Raw genomic sequence first — 24863 nt, forward strand, 5'->3', positions numbered from 1 at the left:
TCCGCCCCCCACCCCCCACCGTATCTCTGCGTGACTTTTGTCCTCTAACAGCGACCCCTCCCCCTCGACCGCGCCGCGAGTCCGGGCCACCAGGGCACCTGCGGCCCCAGCCTGCAGCTGGAGAGTCCGGGGGCACAAGCCCACGGCCGGCGCTGCTGGAAACGGCGCCCACTCCCACCCCCTTGGCGGCGGGCGGCTGGAGGCCGGAGCCGCCGGGAAGCGACCGGTCGGCGGCCGGCAGAGCCCCGGACGCGACCAGAGGCGAGGGCGGCGGCGTTACCTGGAGGACCACGTCGTTGGGCAGCTGCGCGGCCCGGAATAGCTCCAGCACCCGCCCGTTGGCCGCCACCTTCTTGGTGCTCTCGATGTCGCAGTAGGAGAAGAGATCCGAGTAGTATTTCTGCTCCGCATCGCTCAGCGTCAAGCCTTCCATCTTCGCCTCCGGCTCACGGCCGCCCCGCCCCGCATGCAACACCCGGAGCCCGGCCCCACGACCCCGGGACGGCGGGGGCTGTGCGCGGCCCGACTTCCTCCTCGCCCCGCGAAGCCGCCGGGAGCCCCAGCCCCGGCCTCACGCGCGCGGGGGGCGCCCGAGCAACAGGGCCGGGAGGTCGCGAGGAGGGGGCCCGGCTGGGCTCGGCGCGCCGCCGCCTGCGAGGCCCCGCGCAGTCCCGGGCTCGGCGCGGCTCCGGCTCCGGCCCGGCGGCCGCGGGGAGGGCGCGGGGAAAGGAGGCGGGGGCCGCCGCGGCGCGAGGCACAGGCGGACTCCGCCACCGCCCCCGCCGCGGGTTCGAGTCTCCCCGGCTCTCAGACGCTTCCCCCCAGACTTCCCGCCTCGGCTCCCCCTTCCGTCCACGCCCCCCCCCCTCTCCGGAGCGGCGGCACTTCCCGGAAAGTTGTGGGGCTTCGAGTCTAAAGTTTCGGGGGCTCTGAGCTGAGCGTGGCCGCCGCTCCGCCTCCCTCCGCCGCCATTTACTGCGCCCCGGCCCGGCCCCCGACGCGCCCGCACCAGCACTGACAGCGGCGGCCGCGCTCCAGACCCGGATGTGAGGCCGGGAGGAGAGAGCGCGAGAGGGAGAGAAACACCCACCGGGCTGGCTCGGCCGCTCCCGGGAGAGGGGGGCCGCAGCGCCCCCTGGTGGCCGGAGCCCCGCGGCGGAGAGCCGCCCCCAGCCCCGGAGGGAGGAGCTGGGACCCCGGGGCCGCGGACCAGGGGTCCACGGCAAGCTGCTCACTAGGACCTGGGGAACTCGGGTACGGGTTGCAGTTTAGATTGTTTCGAAGCTTCTGGCACTAAAGGTTTCATTCATAAACGTTGACTGAAAGGGGAACATTGTTCAGGTTACTATGATTGTATCTGTTGGTACCTTTGTTGTTACCTTCTAGATGTCAGATGTTTCTGAGGATAAATGCAATATTTCTATGTGCTCTGAAGAACTATGAAGATTCTATCTGGGAACTTTCATAATGACTCTAACACTGAGGCTTAACTCCCACTCTTACTCCAAGCATATTTACCTGAGAAGCAAAATTTGATGAATAGAGGGAAAAACTGGCAAAGTTTTCTTCTATGTGCAAGGTAGTTCTGGTCCCCGGGAACTTAGTGCCATAAATGTATACCAACACCTCTGTAAAGTCGCGTAGGCCCTGGGCTGACCTCAGGGGCTCCTGCCACTCCTAATTTTCTCCTTTACGAAAATCCTGCCCTGTTCTGATCGGTCCCGATCAGAGGAGAGTTGTAAGATATCCGGAGTAGAATATCTTAAGGGTTTATACTTAGGAAATATTTTAAAAACAGTGGTTAAGGCTATTTGTTATACAGGTTTTTCCATTTGGGCTTTTATTGTGTCTTTTACATGTTGCTCCCTAGAGTTCTGATCCTATAGATGGCCCATAGGAGGAAATTATTACAGGTTCCCAATCCTTTATCCAAAATTCAAAAAGCGCTGAAAATCCAAAAGTTTTTTGCAGCGCTTTGGCAGCAAAATCTTCTCTGCCTCATTTGGAGGCCAAATCTTAATGCACATGAAGCTATTTATAATCTTATTTGTGCCACTTAGTGTCAATATTTACTCATTTTACTCCAGGGCTTTATGGGATGTTAATATATGCATAGTTACAGGCATTTTATTACTTGTCTTTAAAACATATATAGGGTTTTAACCTAGTGTATGACTATATTTTATGTATATAGATATATTTATATACATGTATCTAGATACATGTATATATATACATATATATATTTTTTATGTACACACACACACACACACATACACAGGCCTATGGAGCTGTAAATACTTTCTAACTGGACCCCTCGACCAGCAGCATTTTAGGTAGATATACGTATATAATATATACATATATATATTATATATACACATATGTAATATATATACATATATACATATGCATATGTGTGTGTGTGTATATATATAAAACCTGCCATTAAGCTCAAGTTGTCCTCTCTCTAAAACTTTCAATTTGTCACACAGACATCTCACATACCCCTCCAGGGGACCTGCCGGAGGCGACCAGACCCCCACAGATGATTTGTCTTCCAAAAGTGTAAATTGGAGGAGCATAATGGGGTAGGGATTGGATCACAAGGGTCTTCAGCGTCTTACTCTCCACCACCTTTCCTAGGCCTTGAATCTCTCCTGCCCCAGGGCCTTTGTTTCTGCTGCCTGAAATACTCTTCCCACAGACCTTTGCATGACTTGTTCTCCCACATCATTCAGGTCCTTTTTCATCTGTCACCTCCCCAGAGAGAACTTCCTCTCCATATCTGATCTGAAACAGCCCTACCACCACTCTCTATCCCCCTCCCTGAATTACTTTTCTTTCTAGCACTTGTCACTACCCGACATTAAAGTATATATCTGTTTACATTTTTAATAGCTAATAGTCACCGAGTGCTTACTATGTTTCAGGCACTGTTCTAAAACTTTATGCTAATAACCACATTAAGCACAACAATCCTATGAAGTAGGCACTTAATATTTTTATTGGACAGATGAGAAAAGTGAGGCACAAATGGATTAAGTAATTTATTTTTTAAGTCACATTGTTATTAAGTGTCTGGATCTGGGATTCAAAACCCAGGAAATCTCAATTCTGAAATCACTGTCTTAGAGCCTTTCTTACTTGTTTGTTAGGTCTCCCAACTACCATCCCTGTATTTACCAGAAAATACTTGTTCATTGCCCTGCATCCAAGGCCAATAGTGTTCAGCAGGAACTATTTGTTGAATGAATGAATGAATGAACAAACAAACTAATGACGTGATGAGCCAGTCGGTACCCTAATCTCCTAACTCGGCTCCCTTAACTCCAGCAACCTCCAGCCCCACTCCTCCTTAGCAACCTAAAATACTTGCTTCCCTTCCAAGTTCTGGAATTCTGAAATTTCCTTCTCAGTCCACAACGTGCTATCCCTTTCGTCTTGCCTCCCATTCTTTGAATAAGCCTGCTCCTTATCACCTTTGGGTTCCTCTCTCCCAATCCTAACACGTATTCCATGTGTTCAAGGTGTACTTTGAGCATCTTGCACCGATGTAAAATAAACTGCATGATCTTGTCCTCAGGGATCCTCCATCTAGGGATCTCATTGTCAGTCATGTCAGGGACACCCTAAAACACCCTGATTCCCTCATGAATTGCCCTTCCCCACTCCCCCTTGCCAAATGCTAAAACTGAATTGACCACAACATGTGAGTTACAGGATGTTGAGGCGGTGGGACTCCTGCGGTCTCACTGCTCTGCGAGGCCTTCCTAATAGGATACACAGTGGGAGCAAAACCAAGCTGAGGACGAAAAGTCACCAGGACCACATGATCCCCCCCTCCCAAAAAAAAGAGCAACGTCAAACCCCCACCCCTAAGGGCTTACTAAGAAGCAACTAAATGGACCCTACAGCCAGCAACCACCGCTTAAGCCCCAGGCCCACTCCCCATGTTCCCGAAGGAGTCCTGAACATCACTCAGCTTGTGCGGAGCACTGTGCCTGTGTGAGATCTCCTCCCGACAAGCACACACTCCCCACACCGGCAGGCCAGACGCTCAGAAAGACAGGGAGGCCTGCTCTAGGGGGCCTGCCTTCTCAGCCCCCTGCCGTATTCTGGGTGGGCTTGGTGCTGGAGAGCTTGACAATTCCACAAATGAAAGAGATTTTTCTCTATATCCGTCACTTAAATTTGTATTTCCAGGTATGAAAGGGGAAAAAAAAAATACAATTTAACACATGCTCTTTGAGGTCAAGTTTAATTTTTCCCCCTAGTAAACATTTCTAGACCCATCAATTTTTAAAAGTGACATCATGAGAAAGCTATTTTAAAACAGATGGTCTATATTATATAGCTACAAATTTAAAGATGCGGGTTTTCAGGGGAAGATCAAATAGTTGGTTACTGCCAGCAAATGCCTCAACTGTTATTTAACTGGAAATCTCTAGGTTTTTAAGGTAAACTGTATACAATAAAATTCATTGTCTCTGGTACACAGTTCTATGAGTTTTGATGAATGCATATAGTCCCGTATCTACCGCCAAAATCAAGATGCAGAACCATTCTGTGACTCCCCCCTCCAAGTTCCTTTGTGTTGCCCCTTTTTACTCACCTCTGCCCTCCACTCTCAGACCCTGGCAACTACTGATTTGTTTTCTGCTTCTACACTCTTACCTCTTCCAGAATGTTCTATACATGCAATTCTGGGGTATGTAGCCTTTTGAATCTGGATTTTTTTTTTCACGTAGCATAATGCATCTGAGATTCTCCCACGTTCTGGCTGCTATGGTGGTTCATTTTTTTTTTAATTGCTAAATAGTATTCTGTTGCGTGAATGATTAGAATTTGTTCCTCGATTCACTAATTGAAGGACATTTGGGATGTTGCCAATTTTAGGCGATTATTATTAAAGATACTGTAAACACAGTTTACAGTATGTATGTATGGTTTTGTGTGCGAATCTAAATCTTCATTTCCTTCTTGGGTAAATATCGAGGAGTGGGATTGTTGGGTCATCTGGTAAGTATGTGTTGAACTCTAAAAAAACGGCCAGATTCTGTTCCAAAATGCCTCTGCCACGGTGCACTCCCACTAGCCATATATAGAATTTTAGTTTCTCTTTATCCTCACAAATCCTTGTAACATCATCCTAAGGGATGTGTAGTGGTATCTCGCTGTGAGTTTAATTTGCATTTTCTCCAATGGCAAATGATATTGAGCAGCTTTTCAAGTACATATTTGGCATCTGAATATCTTCTTTGGTGAAGTGTCTGTTCAAAACTTTTCCCAGCCTGGGGGCACCTGGGTGGCTCAGTTGGTTAGGCTTCTGACTCAGGTCATGATCTCATGGTTTATGAGTTGGAGCCCCACATCAGGCTCCATGCTGACAGTATGGAGCCCACTTGGGATTCTGTCTCTCCCTCTCGCTCTCTGCCCCTCCCCTACACATGCCCCCCCCCAAAGTAAATAAACTTAAAAATAATTTACAAAAACGTTTCCTATTTTTTACCGGGTTGTTTGTTTTCTTATTGTTGAGTTTTGAAAATTCTTTGTACATTTTTGATACAAGCCTTTGTCCGAGACATGATTTGTCTGTATTTTCTACAGTCTGTGGCTTGCTTTTTTATTTTTTGCAGGACGGAATTGTTAAAATTTGGATTCAGGCTAACTCAGGGGTGACCCTGAAGGACATTTAGTGAGGGGAAATCCATTGGAGAGAGTTTTATTTAGTGCACCTGGTCATTAACTTTGCATAAGAGAGATTGCCCTAGATAGGAATATGCATAAACCCACGGAGAGTGACAAATGGTTGGGCCTATAGGGCGGGGGCATGGAAGAAAGCAGTTTAGAAGATCAGGGAGGAGGAAGTCTAAGGGAGAAGCATACAGTCGAACCTATGGAAAGGGGCATGGAGTGTAATTATCTTTGTACTGTGTGCTGACACCCACCGGAAAGCATCCGCTATGGAGGAGGCAAAGGAAACCAAGTCGACTAAACAACCTGGTTAGTGGATGCCAAGTAGCCTGTGCAAGGTGCCACCCCCGTCTTGGCACACTGGCTCGGGAACTGAAGAGCTACTGTGGCAGCAATGGAAGGCACGCATGGGCCCCACGTTATGGGTTTCCACTTACCAAGGCCAAATATCAACCTGCCAGCAAGAGTTGAGCTCAGCTCAGCTCAGCTCGGTGTCAGCTCAACACCAAATTGAGTTTCTGATGCACCATCATCCCTCGGGGAGATCAATCCGACACTTGGTGACAAGTTGATTATTTTTCCTGGAATCAAACATGTTCCTTTTTGAGGCGGGGGGAGAGCACGGGTGAGCGAGTGAGCGTGGGTGCACAAGTGGAGGCAGGACAGAGGGGGAGGGAAAGAGAATCCTAAGCAGCCTCCACATCCAGCACAGAACCCAACTGCCAGCCTTGATCTCACTGTGAGAGATTTCACTGAGGCGAAATCAAGAGTCAGTCCTATGCTTAACCAACTGAGCCACCCAGGAGCTCTGGGATCAAACATGTTCTGGACAGAAGTTTGTTTTCCTGTACACAAAGCCTTAGCCAGCAATATACTATCAGAGAGCCTAAGCATTTTTTCCATCCTCCCAAAGCAAAACATTTAATAGCTTTTTGTATATTGCACTAGAAAAAAATGATTTTCATATTTGATCTTTTAGTTTGTAATCAAAAAGGATCTTATTCTATGTACACTGCTGAATACCCAAGCATTTTTTCCCCTACCCACTTAAAATGTTAAGGACACCTTTCCAAATATCTACTCTTGAGTATATATTTTTGATGATTGTTCAGAGAAATTTTTTTTGTATTACTCTCCATTTATTTAGGTCTTCTTTAATTCTTCTCAGTAGGTTGCTGCTATATATTTATGTTTATTAATGAAGTATATCCAAAGGGTACCTTGTTAATCTTTTAATTTTGTTTTTATAATGATCATGTCTATTCTCCACTCCATATACTGGTATACAGTATATATTTAGATCAAATGAGTATACTATATCTTTATATTATTTTTTGTTATTTTATTTTATTTTTTTACCATTTATTTTTTTTAATTTACATCCAAGTTAGTTGGCATATAGTGCAACAATGATTTCAGGAGGAGATTCCTTAATGCCCCTTACCCATTTAGCCCATCTCCTCTCCCACAAACCCCCCAGTAACGCTGTTTGTTCTCCATATTTTAGAGTCTCTTATGTTTTGTCCCCCTCTTTGTTTTTATATTATTTTTGCTTCCCTTCTCTTGTTCTGTGTCTTAAAGTCCTCATATGAGTGAAGTCATATGATATTTGTCTTTCACTGACTGACAAATTTCACTTAGCATAATACCCTCTAATTCCATCCACATAGGTGCAAATGGCAGGATTTCATTCTTTTTGATTACCGAGTAATACTCCATTGTATATATATACCACATCTTCTTTATCCATTCATTCGTTGATGGACATTTGGGCTCTTTCCATACTTTGGCTACTGTCGATAGTGCTGCTATAAACATTGGGGTGCATGTGCCCCTTCGAAACAGGCCATATGTTTGTAGGTCCATTTCTGGGTTCTCTATTCTGTTCCACTGATCTGAGTTGAGTGTCTGTTTTTGTGCCAGTACCATACTGTCTTGATGATTACAGCTTTATGATACAGTCTGAAGTCTGAGGGTCTAAGCATTTTTATCACAAACCTAGAATCTGTGTAACATCACTTCAGACGGAGAGACTCACTTTATAGCAATACAAATGCATTACTGTAGGATTCACTGGACTTCTCACAGGCCACATCATCCAGAAGTTGCTGACTTCAGAGAGTATAGAATGGCCTTTTGAAGGTGCAGTTCACATGTCAGCCTGGAGATGATATTCTGTACCTATGGATCCCTACATTCCAGGACACTAAATGAATGGCCCTCTATACGACTACATCTCCAGAAGGCAGACTGACTAAACGAGACACAAAACCAAGAGATAGAAGTCAAACTGGCCCCATTTGCCTTTGCCCTCAGCAACCTACTTGGGAGAGGGGAGGTTGCCCTTCCCAGCCCCTCAATTCTAGGTTTTGAGCATCTGGAGGTCCTGGTTCGTAAAGGGGAGTGCCGCCACTAGGAGGCGTATTATAAGTCCCACTAACCTTTAAGCTGCAAATGCGGTCTAGTCACTTAGGGCACCTCCTGCCAATAGATTAGTAGAGGAAAAAAAGAATCAACATACTAGAGGTTAATTGAACCTACTAATCAGGAGAAAACTGTGCTTACTTTATGCAGTTGAAGTAGAAAAGAAGATGTTTCACACTCGGAAGACCACTGGGGTGTCTTCTGGTGCTCCCCTGTTCAGTTTTAATGATAAATGAACAAGTGTAACTGTCACAGTCTGAGAAGGGTATGGTGACAAGGGATGCAGACCACCCAGGGATGAAGGTCTGTGTCACCTTACAAGATAAGTCACCTGGGGCTGCAGAGGAGTTAGCTGAGGTCAAGGGGAATCTAGAATGAGAAGTAGAGAGATCACGGATATCAGACATGACTTTGAAATGACCTGCAATCGTGGCAGATATAGTTCGCTCCCCTCTCTTTCCTCTTGTAAACATTTCTAGAAAACAACATCCAGAACAATCCTGGGGGAGTTGTTCCCCTATGGGTAAATACATCACATGAAGCAAATGGTCTGAGTCGTGTCAGTTGGACCACGGTGGTTGCTCTGGGATGCGACCCCGATTACCACCCCTCAGGACAGAGACACTATTCTTTCAACTGTTAGGAATGTTGGAATGTCAGGGGCTCACAGCTGAACCCCTCTCCAGGAATTGCCCTTGGAAGAAGGAAGATTCCTCACCTGAGTTTATACCCCCGTTCTAGGGGCAGCATTACAACCAATGGCCACCCAGTGGATATAGGAGCCTAAAGGTCTCCACACTGTTTTGAGACAACTTGAAGAGCCATCTCGGCTCCAGAGTTCTTCCAGGAAGAGGTGGGTGCCTCTGACGTTACCACACTGCCGATCTCCCTCTGCCCAATTATGAGCTTTTTCCACTTCACTCGCATGTGTGTGCTGTTCCTGACAACAATTATCAATGAACTGCCTGTACTCAAATCTTCATTTCAGTGTGTTTCCTGGGGAAACCAACTTGAGCCACCCACACGCTTCTGCTCCTATTAAGTTGAGTTCATTAGTACTTACCAACCTGTTATACTTATTATAGTAATTGTTATAATTGGGTGAAGCATTACATAAGCAAATTAATTATGAAAACGGGAAGATGGTTTTCTATTTTATAAAAACTAAAATTGATGTTTGGGGAAGATATGATGTTAGTAAGTTGCTGAGAAATGTTGCTGTGGAATTGGCTATGGAGCTCATGGAAGAAAGAACTGGAGTTGGAAGAAAACATGATACTGTATCTATGTGTTGGACACACAGCAGATTCAGTGTGTGCTTCTTGTTTGATTGATTGATGTAGAATTTAGAATGGAGTGTAGTTTCCTATCTGTAATCAAAATTTCTGGCTTTTTTGTTTCTGAAAAATCTCTTACTGTTTTTGTAAAAATATACACAGTCATTGTGAAAATAACAACTCAGAAAAGGATGAAGAAAAAAATAAAAATCACCTGGAATCCTGCCATCTGCAGGCAACTTCTATTAACGTTTAGGTGACTATTCTTGATATCATTTGTTTATATGTTTTTCATTTTTAAAACGTTTTTATCTATTCATTTATTTAACCTCTACTCCCAACGAAGGGCTTGAACTCATGACCCCAAGATAAAGAGTCACATGTTCTTCCTACTGAGCCAGCCAAGCACCTCTTGACCCAAAATGATAGACGTACAATATCAAATAAAGGGATGGATTAGATAGATAGACAGATATACGTTTTATTTTATATATATTACTACTTATTATATAAACAAATATATCAACCAAATGGATGCATTCACATTACTACATGTTTTTATTACGTACTATATATATAATTTGCCCCTTTATTTGCCATCGGTTGCCTATTTCTTTGTAATCCTTTGTAGCAAATCTTTTCTACTCAAGATTGTATTTATAACAGGAGCCTTCCTTTTCTTTTAATTTGAATCTTATTTCTTTTCCTCTTTTGGAGCCATCAATATAAATGATATAATCAGATTAACAGATTAAAAAAACACAAGTGAATTCTCCAGAAACCAGTTAAGGCAATCTTATCCTATATTGCCAATGGGATCTATTTTCATTCCCTAACTAGGAGGGAATCATAACATGATTATTTTTTTGGATGGTGCAGCTGTAAATCAGTGTTTCGATAATGACATAGAAAATGCCAAATAAATTTAAGATTTCATATTAGCATGAGGTTCATCAGGAGCAAAGGCATAAAAATCTATACAAATTTGTTGGCGCAGCAAAAATAAATCAATTCTTTATAGAAATAGAATTCTCAGAAGAGATTAGCCAAAAATGAAAATGCACTTTCCTCCACATAAAAATCAACCCAACAAATATTTATTACTGACTCTATGGAGGGCCGTTTTTCCCTCTTAGTTTCTTTTGTAAACATTCTCAATTTAGTGTTTTTCCAATATTATGAATTTTTAACAAGGAAAAAAGCAAAATGCTTTTCTTATTCTGTGTAATACTGAAGCCTGCAGAGGTGGTTGTAAAAAAAATACTAAATGCAGTTGGCTTGCCATTAGTAGCATTTTCTAAAGTGAAAACTCTGCACTCGGGCTGGGTCACCTCCAAACACATCAACTTCTTAAACTATTCATTTAACAACAACAACAACAAAATTATCTGTCCTTTGTTTTACTTCTACAACTTTTATTAATTTCTGCTAACTCCCATTACCCTACCATGAAAATATTTTACAGTGCCATGGATTTCGTAACCTTTCATGGTGCTTAAGAGGTACAGTGTTCCTGGGGCGCCTGGGTGGTTCAGTCCGTTAAGCGTCAGACTTCGGTTCAGGTCATGGTCTCGTGGTTTGTGGGTTGGAGCCCTGGGTTGGACTCTGTGTTGACAGCTCAGAGCCTGGAGCCTGCTTCAGATTCTGTGTCTCCCTCTTTCTCTTTCTCTCTCTCTGCCCCTCCCCCACTCATGCTCTGTCTCTGTCTCTCTCTGTCTCTCAAAAATAAGTAAACATTTAAAAAAAAAAAAAAGAGCTACGGTGTTTCTGCTTTGTAAAGTTTTTTTCCATTTTAACCCTATATCATGCTTTGCTGTTGCCAATATTTCATTTTCTGAGGATGCTTAGAGGTTATGTCTGTGCAACCTTAAAAACTAAAAATGTATAGAATGAATACAAATCTTAATGGCGATAACAATGAGAAGATATCAAGTTGTAATAGACACATAATAATCCTAGTTTGAGACCAAATACACTTGGGTTTGAAACTTGATTCTGACAATTATTAGCCTTGTAACCTAGGGCAAGTTTAATGTCTCTCAGCCACAGCACCTTTTTCTGTAAAATGGAATGCTTTATTTGGTCAAAATAAGAAAGAGAGAGAATGAACATAAAAGGTTGTTATTTAACTGCTATTGAACAACTGGCAGCTATTATCAGTGACAAGCATGATCAATTAAAATCTGGATTTTTTTTTTAAGTTTATTTGTTTATTTATCTATTTATTTACTTTGAAAGAGAGAGAGAGAGCATGCTGGGGATGGGCAGAGAGAGGGAGAGAAAGAATCCCAAGCAGGCTCCACTCAGCCAGCATGGAGCCTGATGTGGGGCTGGAACTCATGAACCGTGAGATCATGACCTGGGCCGAAATCTAGAGTCGGACCCTTCACTGACTGAGCTACCCAGGTGCCCCTGATTCTGGATTGTTTTTAATTTTGCTCTTGCACTTTGTTTAAATAATTCAAGCAACCAGGAGGCATATCCTTTAGTAAGACATAACTATTTAAAAAGTCATTATCAGCTTTCATATTCATTTTCTACTAGACTTTAAGTTGTTAGTATACTCTAAACCCTCTAAAGAAAACCTGACCTGTATCTAGTGATTTGGATACATTCAACAAGTGTTATAACCAGTAAACATTTAGTGTTTAAAATCTCGTATCAGGATAAGTATCTTGTTTTAAAAATTAACTATTTCTGTACAGGTACGTAAGTATAGTGGGATCAAACATTAAAATACTGTAAGTGGCTTTTTAATTTCCTCTAATGAACATAATCTTCCTCAGTAGCAGCGTGCAATTTAACTTAATTTTGTCAGTTATATCTCAGGATCTTTCTCTTAAAGTGTAATCATTTAAGTAATTCAGTATTTCACTTAAATGCTCAGCCGTTCATATTTCTTCCTCTTTTCCTTGTTCTTCTCCCAGATATCACGGGAAGGCGGTATATGGGGGTGGGGGATGGAAAGACCTCACGTGATTTCTTGACTGTGAGATCGAGAAGGAACCTTAAATCTACACTCTGGAGTCCCTGTGCTGCCCTCTGGTTCCACTGCAAGGCGGCTGGGATGTCCTGGTCCCCAAGTCTATATTGAGGTATCCTCAGAGTTAGCTGGTTCAGTCTGGCCTTTTAGGGCATCAGGCCGGTATCACAAAATCACTCATAGCCTTTAACCCTAATCCTCAAGTCTCCATACGGGAGGCCTCTGTCATTCACCAGTCCTCCCAGTGGTAGTTCCACTTGTCCAAATAGAAACTCAGGTGGGGCATGCGGGTGGGGGTGGGGGTAGATTATTTCTTAGAACTGGGACTTTGGCCTTAGGCAGGTGGCCTGATTACCTATCGCTGCATAATGTATTACCCCCAAACTGAGTGACCCAAAACATGACTTTGTGGGTCAGAGATTCGGGAAGGGCTTGACTAGGCAGGTAGTTAGCTGTTGTGATACCTGACATGTGCAGTCATCTGAAGGTTAGGCTAAATGTCCAAGACGACTCATTCATATGGGTAGTGGTTAATGCTGCCTGTTGTCTGAAAACTCCTCTGGGGGCTGCCTCCTGGAGTATCTTATGGCCTCTCCATTTGCTTGGCTTCCAGAAGAATGATGGCTGGGTTTTAAGAGACTACCTGAAGAGCAAGTTTCCCAAGAGATCGAGGCAGAAATTACTCAGTATCATTTCAATGCATTCTATTGATCACAGGCGAGTCATGAAGGCCAGCCCAGATTTAATGAGAGAATTATATCCCACTTCTTGATGGAAGGGCCCACTGCTTCTCATTATAATGAATAAGCTATGTAAAATGATTTGTCTTTGAAAACCATATATACTGTAACTGACAAAAAATGAACACAACTAACCAGAGGATTTACTTTAGAGTGGGTTTCTCTCTTTCACCCAATGGCACATCTTTCTGTTGTTGGCACTGTACTATATTGTCACTTCCCTCTCTCTCTCCCTGTCCCCTGCTTGTTGTCTCTCCCCCTCTCAAAATAAATAAGTAAACTTTAAAGGGGCATCTCAGTGGCTCAGTCAGGTAAGCATCTAACTCTTGATTTCAGCTCAGGTCGTGATTTCACAGTTAGTGAGACTGACCCCCATGTCAGGCTGTGCGCTGTCTGGGCAGAGCCTGCTCGGGATTCTCTCTCTCCCTCTCTCACCAGCCCTCCCCCCTCAAAATAAATCAACTTAAAAAAATAAAAAAGAAATCAAATGGTTAATTTTTTAAAGGCAGAATATAATTTTCAGTATAAAAGAGAAGCTTTACTCATTTCTTGGATTACTTAAAAATAGATTTACAGAGTCTTTAAAAAACCTTTTCAAAAATTCTCATTGTAAAATGCATTACTTGGTCAGTTGCAAAGCTGGTTTTACCAAGATAAGTATATTTCAGCTAAGAACTATGCAATTAACTGCATGCTACTTTTTGTGGCATATGATAAAGAAACTCATAAAGGTTGGGGTGCCTGGGTGGCTCAGTCGGTTGAGTGTCCGACTTCAGCTCAGGTCATAATCTCACCGTCTGGAGTTCAAGCCCCGCCTCGGCCTCTGTGCTGACAGCTCAGATCCTGGAACCTGCTTCAGATTCTGTGTCTCCCTCTCTCTCTCTGCCCCTCCCCCACTCATGCTGTCTCTCTCTCTCTCTCTCTCTCTCTCGGTCAAAAATAAATAAACATTAAAAAAAATTTTAATGAAAAAAAAGAAACTCATAAAGGTCAATTCAACAAGAAGTCGATAATCACATTAAGATTCAGTCTCAGGGGTTCCAGGGTTCACAATATCCACCCTTCCTAGTACAACACTTTGATTTAAAGACAGAAAGCTATTTCACCAAAGTAACTCAATAAACCAGTTCACTCACTCAACGACAATAATTTTAAGAGGATTATTTATGAGGAAGCCAGTCATTAAAATAACCATTATCTGTACAAAGGGAAATAAGAAGAATAGAGAAATGCAGCTAAGGAGTCAAACCCAAAAGTTTCCCTGAAATTGATAACCAAAATGAAGTTCGTTGTTTATTTGCTTAGTTTGGTTTAGTGCTTATTGTTGATGATTGTATTTGTAACATTCGGGACCCTTAAAAAAAACCAAACAGTTGATTGAATTTTCTACCTTACTCTGCGGGCTGGAACACATTTTGCTCCTGTGAAAGCTGGCTCCTCCCACCTCGTTGCAGATACGCTCCCTAATTAGCCATCGCATTTCAAGGGACCGGGGCGGAGACAAAGTTAAGATTTTGCTGTCAGAGTGCCTGTGAATAATTGGTTTCCACAAATTCAGTATTACATTCTCCTCTTTCATGAACAGAATTCCCCAGCTAACTAACTTCTTTCTTCCTCTTGCCTTCCTTTTTCCCTTTGCATTTTCTCCCTCCTCCCTCCATTTCTTTCATCAATTATTGAATATTTACTTTATGTCAGGCACTATGCTAAGTTTAAGGATTTGAAGGAAACATTTCTTGCCTTTAAAGAGGTAAGAAGCTAGTGAGTAAACTAGGAGTAAACTAGTAATAATAACACAGTGTAGTGCACGGTCTGGGAGAGAGAAACAGAATACTAGAATATGCAGAAAAGTTGCTCTACACAGACCTGGAGTGGTGAAAACTGAGGTCAAGTTAGTCTTAAATGCTGTGGACCTCTCCTTCAGGAAGGAAGAGTGGGGTGATTGGCAATTCTTTGACATTAGAACGGGACACACGAGAGTTAAGACAAAAGTGACGGCATTTCGGGGTGCCTGGGTGGCTCAGTCGGTTAAGCTCTTGATTTTGGCTCAGGTCATGATCTCATGACTTGTGAGTTCGAGCCCCGCATTGGGCTGTCCACTGACAGTGCTGAGCCTGCTTGGGATTCTCTCTCTTCCCTCTCTCTCTTCCCTCCCTCCCTTTCTCTCTCAAAATAAATAAATAAAACTGTAAAACAAAAAAGGTAATGCCATTTCAAATTCGGTGATTGGAGATGGGAAAATGGAGGTCGAAACTGGAGGTGACTTTCAGGCAAGGTAAATGAAAGATAGTAAGAAAAAGGGGGAGAAGGGTGGAAAAGAGTTACACAAGGTGAAGTAGTTCTAGAGATCTTCATAGGTGTGCACATGACAATACTATGTTGTGCACTTAAAAGTTTAAGTGGGTACGGGGCGCCTGGGTGGCGCAGTCGGTTGAGCGTCCGACTTCAGCCAGGTCACGATCTCGCGGTCCGTGAGTTCGAGCCCCGCGTCAGGCTCTGGGCTGATGGCTCAGAGCCTGGAGCCTGTTTCTGATTCTGTGTCTCCCTCTCTCTCTGCCCCTCCCCCGTTCATGCTCTGTCTCTCTCTGTCCCCCCGTTCATGCTCTGTCTCTCTCTGTCCCAAAAATAAATAAACGTTGAAAAAAAAAATTAAAAAAAAAAAAAAAAAAGTTTAAGTGGGTAGAACTCATGGTTAAGTGTCCTTACCACAGTAACAAAAGCAACAATGTTGCCACAAATCCTTGAGTTGACCAGGCTGTAGGTAGCTGAGAGTGATGCCTGATTCTTCATACCAGCCAGACTTCAGAATCTACTTGAACATTTTCCTTTTTGTAATTCCTGCCCCGTTGCTTTCATCATTTTAAGAAAAAGTTGGGGTTTTTTGGAAATAAGACTAGTACCCGATGTTTCTAAGCCTGTTTCCATTAGATCAACTGGAGTTAAATAAAAGGAATTGTTTGATGGGACCAGCTTTGGAACAGAGGGTCACCCCTTCTACTTAGTTTTTTACACCCAGGTACTTTTCTGCCTATTTATATTTGTCTTTCTTTCTGTTCTTCTACGATCTTCACTGACGTGTATTCTTTTTTTTCACAGTTTTAAAATGTTTTATTTTGAGGAGAACCTGGCTAGCTCAGTCAGAAGGGAATGTGACTCTTGATCTTGGGATCGTGAGTTCGAAACCCACATTGGGTGTAGAGATTACTTAAAAATAAATAAGCAAAATGTTTTACTTCATAGTTTTCAGAAAAAGTTTATATGTACGAGACTCAAAGTGAATACAAAGGCAGCTTTCAGTAACAAATCGTTGAGACAGTTGTCACTCAGACTCGACTGTGGAAGCATATGCAATGCACACACTTCAATGTCATGCATAAATAATTTTAACTATGCAGTTCAAGTTCTGGTTTTATATCAGGTCTGCATATATATGATACTTGTGGTCAAATCTTAAGATTGGTAAAGTCATTTTGAAGCTGCTTATATTCTGAGTGCAGGTTTCACTATTACAACTGCATGATGTTAACTCACGAAACAGCAGCCGTCAAAGATCTCTTTGTCCCACGCTCATACATTTGTAATCTGACTCTGTTCACTGAGTTTTCTTCTTGCAGTTCCTCTTTAAATTATAGTCGTTATGCACTGACTTCCCTATGTATCTCACCCATCTCCTTTATCGCAGCCTTTCCATACTTTGCCATTCTGTTCTCACACGCATTTATTTAAGGCTTCAATGTGTCTCTAACCCTCTAAAGGTTCAAGAGTTGTCTGAGATGTGTAGGGCTTTTAAGACAACCTGGGGGCTTTGCATATACCTGTAAATTCCTGTCATGAAAACAGTTTGGGAAGTTCAGTTCATTTCAAGCCAACCTTTACTGAGCACCTACTCTGTGTTAATAAGTGTACTAGATGCTGAGAACAGAATGTTGAATAACATGATCATTGCCATTGACAAATTTATGGTCTAGTGGAGGAGACAGTCACTTAACAGTTTTCCTGTCCCCTGCATTGAATGTTGTATCTGTGTACTTCCCCACCCCCGCCCTCCACCTCTGAGTCTCACACTGGCTGTGTTCCCAGTTTGAGGATGTCTGGTTCTCCTCTAATGGCCTTTGATCCCCTTTTACATGAACATTTTGCAGTAGCTTGTGAACTTTTAGGCTGCTTACGCTGAGAGCCTTGTTTTGCCCTGCTTGTCTGCACTGGAAAGATGAAATGCAAATATTTCACCTTACATCCACGGAGGGTTTGGAGTTAAGCTTTCCCTGCTCTCGAGGAGAGCTAAATTTTCCATTTTTTAATTAACATATTAATTTCTAAATTATCAAGTCTATTGTGAAACTGCCACAGGAGAAGACGGTGACATGACGGAAGACAATGCTTTGGAGGGAAACAGAAAGTAGTGGAGGAGGGATTTTCCAATGAGAGGGGCTTATCAGAGCGCTCCTTGGGAGCCTGGGAGTTGATCAGGGAGAAGCAGCTTAGAAGGCTTGGGGCCCTGGCTCAAGAAAGGCAGGGTGAGTAAACCTTAGAAAGGCCTGCCAAGAGGGGCAGTGTTTGAAGCCAAAATAGTCTGAAGTCTCAGAACCTCCAACTTCACTGGAGAAGTCCCTTGCCTAGGCTCAAGGACCAAACCAGCCAGAACTCTCCCTGTCCACACCCTGCTCAGCATAAACAGTAGAGATGCATTGGGAACATATAATTAAATGTTACCATACAGCAAATTTGAGGTGTTTTCAAAAGTACATGTCATTTGGCAATGCCTTATTAGAAAAGTATGGAGCCTGAAATTAAACGATACACACTAACTTAAGAATGATATACTTAACTGAAAGTCCTTTATAATTAATCATAAGCATACTTAACATTTATGATTATTGAAAAGAAGAATAACATTAACTGAAAGCAAGAAGTATCACAAAATAAGACCAGTGTTTCACTGATAACAAAGTGACCTTCCGGATATGGCCAAATTCCAACCTTTGACCTGTGGAAATGCAAGTAGGTACTTTGACATAGGTTGGCAAACAGTATTCTTAGCAATCGGTCTTTCTAATCTCAAATCTTGCCACACTGAGGGCTCTGCTCTGTGTGTACTTAAGATCTCTCTGCCCTTCATTGGTTTGAAAATCAGCCTGGCTTAGCTAGCTGTCGGAGGTTCTCTACTCATGGGGACAATAGTTTAACTGCAAACAGGTGCTTCTGAACACCATTGCAGAATACTAAAAAGGGAGGGTTTGGTAAGAGACTTATATTATCCCAGCTCAAGCATTAGCAAGTAGATATTTCTTCAAAAGAGTAAATGGCCCTAGACAGCATATGGAAAATCCCTGTTAGAGATAAGAGTGATCTATTAAGTTCATAGTAGACACCCAATAAATGTTTGTTTAATGGTTAAAATTATCAAAGGCAAATATAACGTAACTTACAAATTTTAATATGCAAGTCTTTCATTACTATGACATACCTTTCTTCTCTCCCATAAGCTTTGACTTCCCATTAATGCTCCAGGAATTCAATAGCCTCTAGGATGATCCAAATTGTTTTGTCCTTATTTCTGTGCTTGTAAAGCCACTTTGTAAAAACCAATCTGATTTTTCAAGTACAGTAATCTGTTTGCAAATTGTAGATGTCTCTAGGTGGATAACTAATCTAACTCTTTTATAGTTACAGTTCCTCCTATATAATAATATTGATATTGCAAAGACAGTCATCTATATACAGTACTTGGTTAATACTAGCCAGTCTTCCTCAGATGTGTCAAACCTGGAGGAACCCCCTGAAGCCACTTAACTACTCAGAGGAGAAACCCATTTAGAAACATCTGGATGTTTGAATTTTTAAATTGAAATCTAAATGCTTGAGTGACATAACGTGTCAAACTCAATCAGACTTTATAAGCCCAAGGAAGTAATTAGCTATTTTAAGGATATCTGTGGCAATGAAAGCCAAGTTCTGAGTTCTTAAGAAATCAATGAAGAGATTGGAATTAGTCCTAGAAAGATGTCTCTATTTATCAAATAATTCTTTTTAAAAAATATTTATTTATTTTTGAGAAAGAGAGACAGACAGAGCACAACCGGGTGAGGGGCAGAGAGAGAGGGAGACACAGGCTCCAGGCTCTGAGCTGTCAGCACAGAGTCCGATGCAGGGCTCCAACCCATGAACCATGAGATCATCACCTGAGCCAAAGTCTGTCACTCAACCAACTGAGACATTCAGGCGCCCCTCAAATGCTTCTTCTTCTTCTTTTAATGCTTATTTATTTTTGAGAGAGACAGAGACAGAATGTGAATGGGTTAGGGGCAGAGAGAGAAGGAGACACAGAACCCGAAGCAGGCTCCAGGCTCTGAGCTGTCAGCCCAGAGCCCCACGCGGGGCTCGAACTCACGGACCGCGAGATCATGACCTGAGCCAAAGTTGGACGCTCAACCGACTGAGCCACCCAGGCGCCCCTCAAATACTTCTTATGACTTACTTAAAACATCACAAACAGTTGCATCCACACTGCTAAGACAAGCAAGGAGCAAATGTGGTGTGTGTACCTTCCCCACATATTTCTGTTGTTTCATCTCTTAATTAAATACATGTGACAACCGCCAAAAAGACATTTGAAATTTACTCATTGATAGATCTTTTAAATTTAAATAGACAAAACCATCAAATCATATTTCTCTGAAATTTTCCTCAGGAAGATTTAATAAATGGTGTATCACAAATACTAGTAACTGACAGCTAAAAGGCAGATATTATGGAGAATTTTACATGTAATTGCTAACATTTAAAATTCACATCATGTTGTAAACTATAATATAATATCAATGAAACTTTCCCTGTATCCCATTAAACATGGATTCAACTAATTTTTATGTTTTAGTAGCTTATTTCTGTTGAACATGATCCAGAGGCATTGATACTGAGGGTAGAAACTAAACATGAATCTCACAATAAAAGAACAGCGGAAATAGAATATAAATGCTGAGGGGCACCTGGCTGGCTCAGTCTGTAGAGCATGTGACTTTTGATCTCAGGGTCGTGAGTTCAAACCCCATGTTGGGCATAGAACTTACTTAAAAAAAAAAAAAAAAGAATATAAATGCTGATAATTATATGTACTCAATACACACTACATTTTTTCATATTACCTCTTTCCTAGAAGCTTGTTTAAGTTTTGATGAATTTAAAGAAATCTAGACTACAATGGCTAAGCTGACTGGTTTGTACATCTAATCTTTCATTTAAATTTTTTTTAACTTAATGTTTATTATTTTTGAGACAGAGAGAGATAGAGTGTGCGAGTAGGGGAGGAACAGACAGAGAGGGAGACACAGAATCCGAAGCAGGCTCCAGGCTCCGAGCTGTCAGCACAGAGCCCGATGTGGGGCTGGAACTCACGAGCTGTGAGATCATGGCCCGAGCTGAAGTCGGACGCTTAACCGACTGAGCCACCCAGACGCCCCTAATCTTTCATTTTAAATAGCCCTGGGAGGAGTCAAAAGGTTAGACAGTCAGCCCTCAAGTCCATTCAGCTAAGCAATCGTTGAGTGCCCACTCCGTGCTAGGTAGGCATGGTGCTAAGCATTGCAAAGGATACAAAATGAATAAGACACTGTCCACTCTAGAAAACTTCGTAGTCTACCAAAGGGGAATGACCGTGGTACAAGTTCCAATACAAATTTCAGTAAGTGTGCTTTGTAAAACAAAGACTGCAGCATCTTTTGCCTTCTTAAGAGGATTTTTCTAAAAGGATTTTGTTGTAATTCATATCACAGAAAAGAAATTGCTATAGGCTTAGTTTCATGGACAGAGATTAATGGTGGAAAGAAAGAAAGAAAGAAAGAGAAAAAGAAAGAAGAAAAGAAAGAGAAGAAAAAAGAAAAGAAAAGAAGAAAGAAAGAAAGAAAAACAGAGGCAAATTCTAAAGCCTCTGCCAGGTCTTCCAAGTTGCTCAAGGGTCGAAGAAGATGCTTCTTTTCAGCAGAGCACATTAATGAGACTTTGGAGTTTGGACTAGAAAGTGAAACTTCTCTGAATAATAAAGGAACTGAAGGTTCTGGAGCCTGAGAAGCAAGACCTTGGCAAACAGACAGGGAGATGTGAGGACAATGCCTGGCAGCAGGTAGGAGCTGCAGGAAGAGAGAGGGGCCAGTGAGCAATTCCAGAGACAGGGCAGTGAGTGAAAGGACTTTTGAACACAGTATCTTGTATTCCATTATAAATTGCCTGCTTTGCTTTAATATAATTGCCTTTATCCTTAAATCTTATCTTGAGAATACTGGTGGCCTTATGGGGACTAAAGCCACTTTTTTTTTTTTTTTTTTAAATAAGTAGATTTCCTACCCAATGTGGGACTTGAACTCACAAAGCCGAGATCAAGAGTCACATGCTCAACCAACTGAGCCAGCCAGGCTCCCCACCCCACACTTTGTTTAGGACAACCAGGTAAGAGTGTTTTTCACAGCTGTGTATTACTATGGAAAAGCCATCAAAACTACCGTGGTGTTCCATTCCTATTGTATTTCATATACAATTTTTTTTTTTAATTTTTTTCAACGTTTATTTATTTTTTTGGGGACAGAGAGAGACAGAGCATGAATGGGGGAGGGGCAGAGAGAGAGGGAGACACAGAATCAGAAGCAGGCTCCAGGCTCTGAGCCATCAGCCCAGAGCCCGACGCGGGGCTCGAACTCACGGACCGCGAGATCGTGACCTGGCTGAAGTTGGACGCTTAACCGACTGTGCCACCCAGGCGCCCCTGCAATTTATTTTTAATAAACTTTGTATTTTTTAAAAATTCACACCATGTTGTAAATTATGGCTGCCTTGACATTCTTCCATTCTTCACCCAATGCCAAATGTTTTTTGGGGAAGGTGGGAAGGAAATGGTGTGTGTATGTGTGTGTGTGTGTGTGTGTGTGTGTGGTGAATTAAAGAAATAGAACTTTTCCATGTTTATTCTGAACATGCATGAAATGTGAGTTGTAATTAGGGTTAGAGAACTCAGAACAAACAGAAAGCAGGAGAACGTATTTCCCGAGAATTTGCAAAAATATAAGGCAGAGCACTGGACTTCCTAGAGGATTGGAATAGTGAACCTGAACTGACTTTATGAAACTTAAAAAATGATGGTGATATTTGCATTTCATAAGATGGCACAAGATAATTGTCCTAAAAGATGTCCAAAGTGCTGGAGGACTCTCGAAGGGGGATATGACGCATCAGGGGCAGAGGGGACTGGAATGAAGGAAGAGAACAGGGCTGGACACGTTTCTTGTATTAGTTCATTTCCCTTCAAATCCTTCTGCAATGAAGAGGGACGACGAAAAGAGACACAAATTTATTTAATCATTACAACAATCCAGTGAGTAGGTTTTAGTATCACTAATGTTTAGATTAGAACACTGAGGCTCACAGGGGGGCCTGGGTGGCTCAGCTGGTAAGTCCCCGATTCTTGATACGGACTCAGGTTGTAATCTTGAGGTCCTGGGATTGAGCCCCGAGTAGACTCAAGAGCCTGCTTGGGATTCTCTCTATCCTTCTATCTCTGCCCCTCCTCCACTTGTTCTCTTTCTCTTTCTCTAAATAAAGAATAAATACAAGAATACGTAAATAAAAAGAGAACTGAGGCACATAGAACTTAGATCCTTTCCCGAGGATGTACGCAGTCAGGACAGGAGCCCGACTAGGTAACTGGGTCACCTCCGCCTTATGTAACACGTGGAATTTTGTTCAAGTGAAAGCATTCAAGTTTGGTCTTGAAGTTCAGTAGGCAAAGATATGGTGGGGGAGGAGGAGGGGAGACTCATCAGGCAAAGGGAACAATCTGAGCAAAGGCAAGAAAGTGGGGATTTGGTGGTTTCAGGACAGGGACAGAAGGGGGTCCGAGGTCGTATGCCAAGCACACAGCAAGTGCTAACTAGGTGTTTACAGAAGAAAGCTAATCCACACCTCATCCCCACACAGTACTCTGCACCAGACGCAGGAAAAGCATGGAGTGCAATTTGACTGATTCATGGTTTTCACAGATGGTTTTGGGTAGTCAGGAATCTGGAAGGTTGTGGGAGGATTTAAAAGGCATGGTGAGAAGTGTCTACTTGATTTAATAGACCACCGGGAGATTCTGAAGGTTTTGAGTGACTGACTAAGGCTGCACTTTCAGAACGTTAACCTGGCAGTCGGGTGAAAGATGGACCGCACCGGGGCATTCCAGACTCGAATGTGAGGCCAACGCTGTTTCAGTAAGTCTGAGATTCCACGTGTCTAACAGGCTCTCTCCCTTAGAGATTCTGACACAGAAAAGCTGGTGTGGGCTGGGGGATCGAAGACCCCCATACAGAGAAAACACCAGAGGGGTGTGGGCTAGGGTGGGGTTGGGCAGAATGAGATGACAAGTGTAGACTTGTCTGTGAGGACTTCTTTGCTGAGGCAGTAAAAAGGGGCCAGTGAAGGAGTCAGAGACGGAAGAAATGGCCCTTGATGCTGGCAAGTGTCTGAGCTGGTGAGCTGTCCTTCCTTCCCCAGCCTTTCTGTGCCTACACGAGTGCTAGTGTTTGCCAGTGTGCCCACTGCTGATTAAAGGAACTTGAGGCTGTGGACTCCAGCCTCTCCCAGAGTCCCCTCCAGAGGGCAGAGTGCCCATCAGGTTGGCAGTATTTACCGATGTCCCTCTAGGAGCTTTAGGGTGTGCAGATTAGGGTTCTGACCCACGATTTCCTTCCCCTGGGCTGTGACTTTCCTGCTCTGATTCCTCCCTTCCATCCCCAGTCCTGGACCCCGTGGCAACGTCTGCTTCTGTTCCTGCATCTGGTCCAGAGTATAGTGAGGGGATGGGGTGGAGATAATTCTGCTCTGTAAATGTTTAGTGTTCTCTGTGCTAGGCACACGCCATGTATCTTCTCTCCTGGCTGAAAACTCTGGATCAGAATTCCAACTCCAAACCGCTTCAGTTGTGCTTCCTTTGGACTCAGCCTTAGGCTACCACTTCCTTCCCAAGAGACCTCGGTGGACCCTGCTTCCTGCGTTCCCCTGCTTCCCACTTGCTCCCCGGCATCCATTCTGACGGCTCCACTTCTTTCTGAGCTCCAGCAGCCTAGACTTCAAGCAGGTGGTGGCCCTGAGCCACTCACTCTCCCCTATCGGGTAGTGATCATGACCATGGGGACTGATGACGATGTGAAGTGCTACAGAGCGCTGCTTGACAGTGAGAACTGGGAACAGGTCATTGCATTTGTCAGTTGGGCGTCATTAGTGACCTTAAGACTAGAGACAGTAGCTTTGGTAAAAAGGTGAAGGCAGAAGCCGGATTACAAGTAGTAAGATAAATAAATGGTGGATGATGAGGACTAGCAGCTGCAAGTTTGAAGTGTTCCTTGAAGAAATTTCGTGACGGGGCGCCTGGGAGGTTCAGTCGGTTAATCATGACCGACTTCAGCTCAGGTCATGATTTCGTGGTTTGTGAGTTCGAGTTCCGCATCGGGCTCTGTGCTGACAGCTCAGAGCCTGGAGCCTGCTTGGGATTCTGTGTCTCCCTCTCTCTCTGCTCCTCCCCCACTTGCCCTCTGTATCTCTCTCTCTCAAAAATAAAGATTAAAAAAAATTAAAAAAAAAAAGAAATTTCTTAAGAAAAAGAGAAAAAAAACTCAAGCAAGCAGCAGGGTTGAGGATTGAGGGGAGGAATTGTGGATTAAATTTCTAGAGGATTTACCACTTCGGGGTAAGAATTTAGGTTTCATGTGAGAAAAG

General features: G+C 43.1%; 1 protein-coding gene and 1 long non-coding RNA gene across 9 annotated transcripts in view; one reads left to right on the top strand and one right to left on the bottom strand.

Annotated features, from left to right (window-relative positions):
• REPS1 (RALBP1 associated Eps domain containing 1) overlaps positions 1-903 on the bottom strand; it is an 88760-nt gene extending 87857 nt beyond the window's left edge. For all 8 annotated transcript variants that reach the window (XM_045499821.1, XM_045499823.1, XM_045499822.1 and 5 more), the window contains exon 1: positions 281-903. In XM_045499821.1, coding sequence (XP_045355777.1) covers positions 281-433 — 153 coding nt within the window. In that variant the 5' untranslated portion in view covers positions 434-903. The remainder of the gene's footprint in view (positions 1-280) is intronic.
• On the top strand, positions 896-9172 carry LOC123609085. The gene is made up of 3 exons (XR_006717603.1): positions 896-1254; positions 8863-8974; positions 9110-9172. It is a non-coding gene; the product is annotated as an uncharacterized LOC123609085 (long non-coding RNA).
• Positions 9173-24863: the final 15691 nt, after the last annotated feature.

The sequence above is a fragment of the Leopardus geoffroyi genome, chromosome B2 (genome assembly GCF_018350155.1).
Source record: "Leopardus geoffroyi isolate Oge1 chromosome B2, O.geoffroyi_Oge1_pat1.0, whole genome shotgun sequence".
Taxonomy (NCBI): Eukaryota; Metazoa; Chordata; class Mammalia; order Carnivora; family Felidae; genus Leopardus; species Leopardus geoffroyi.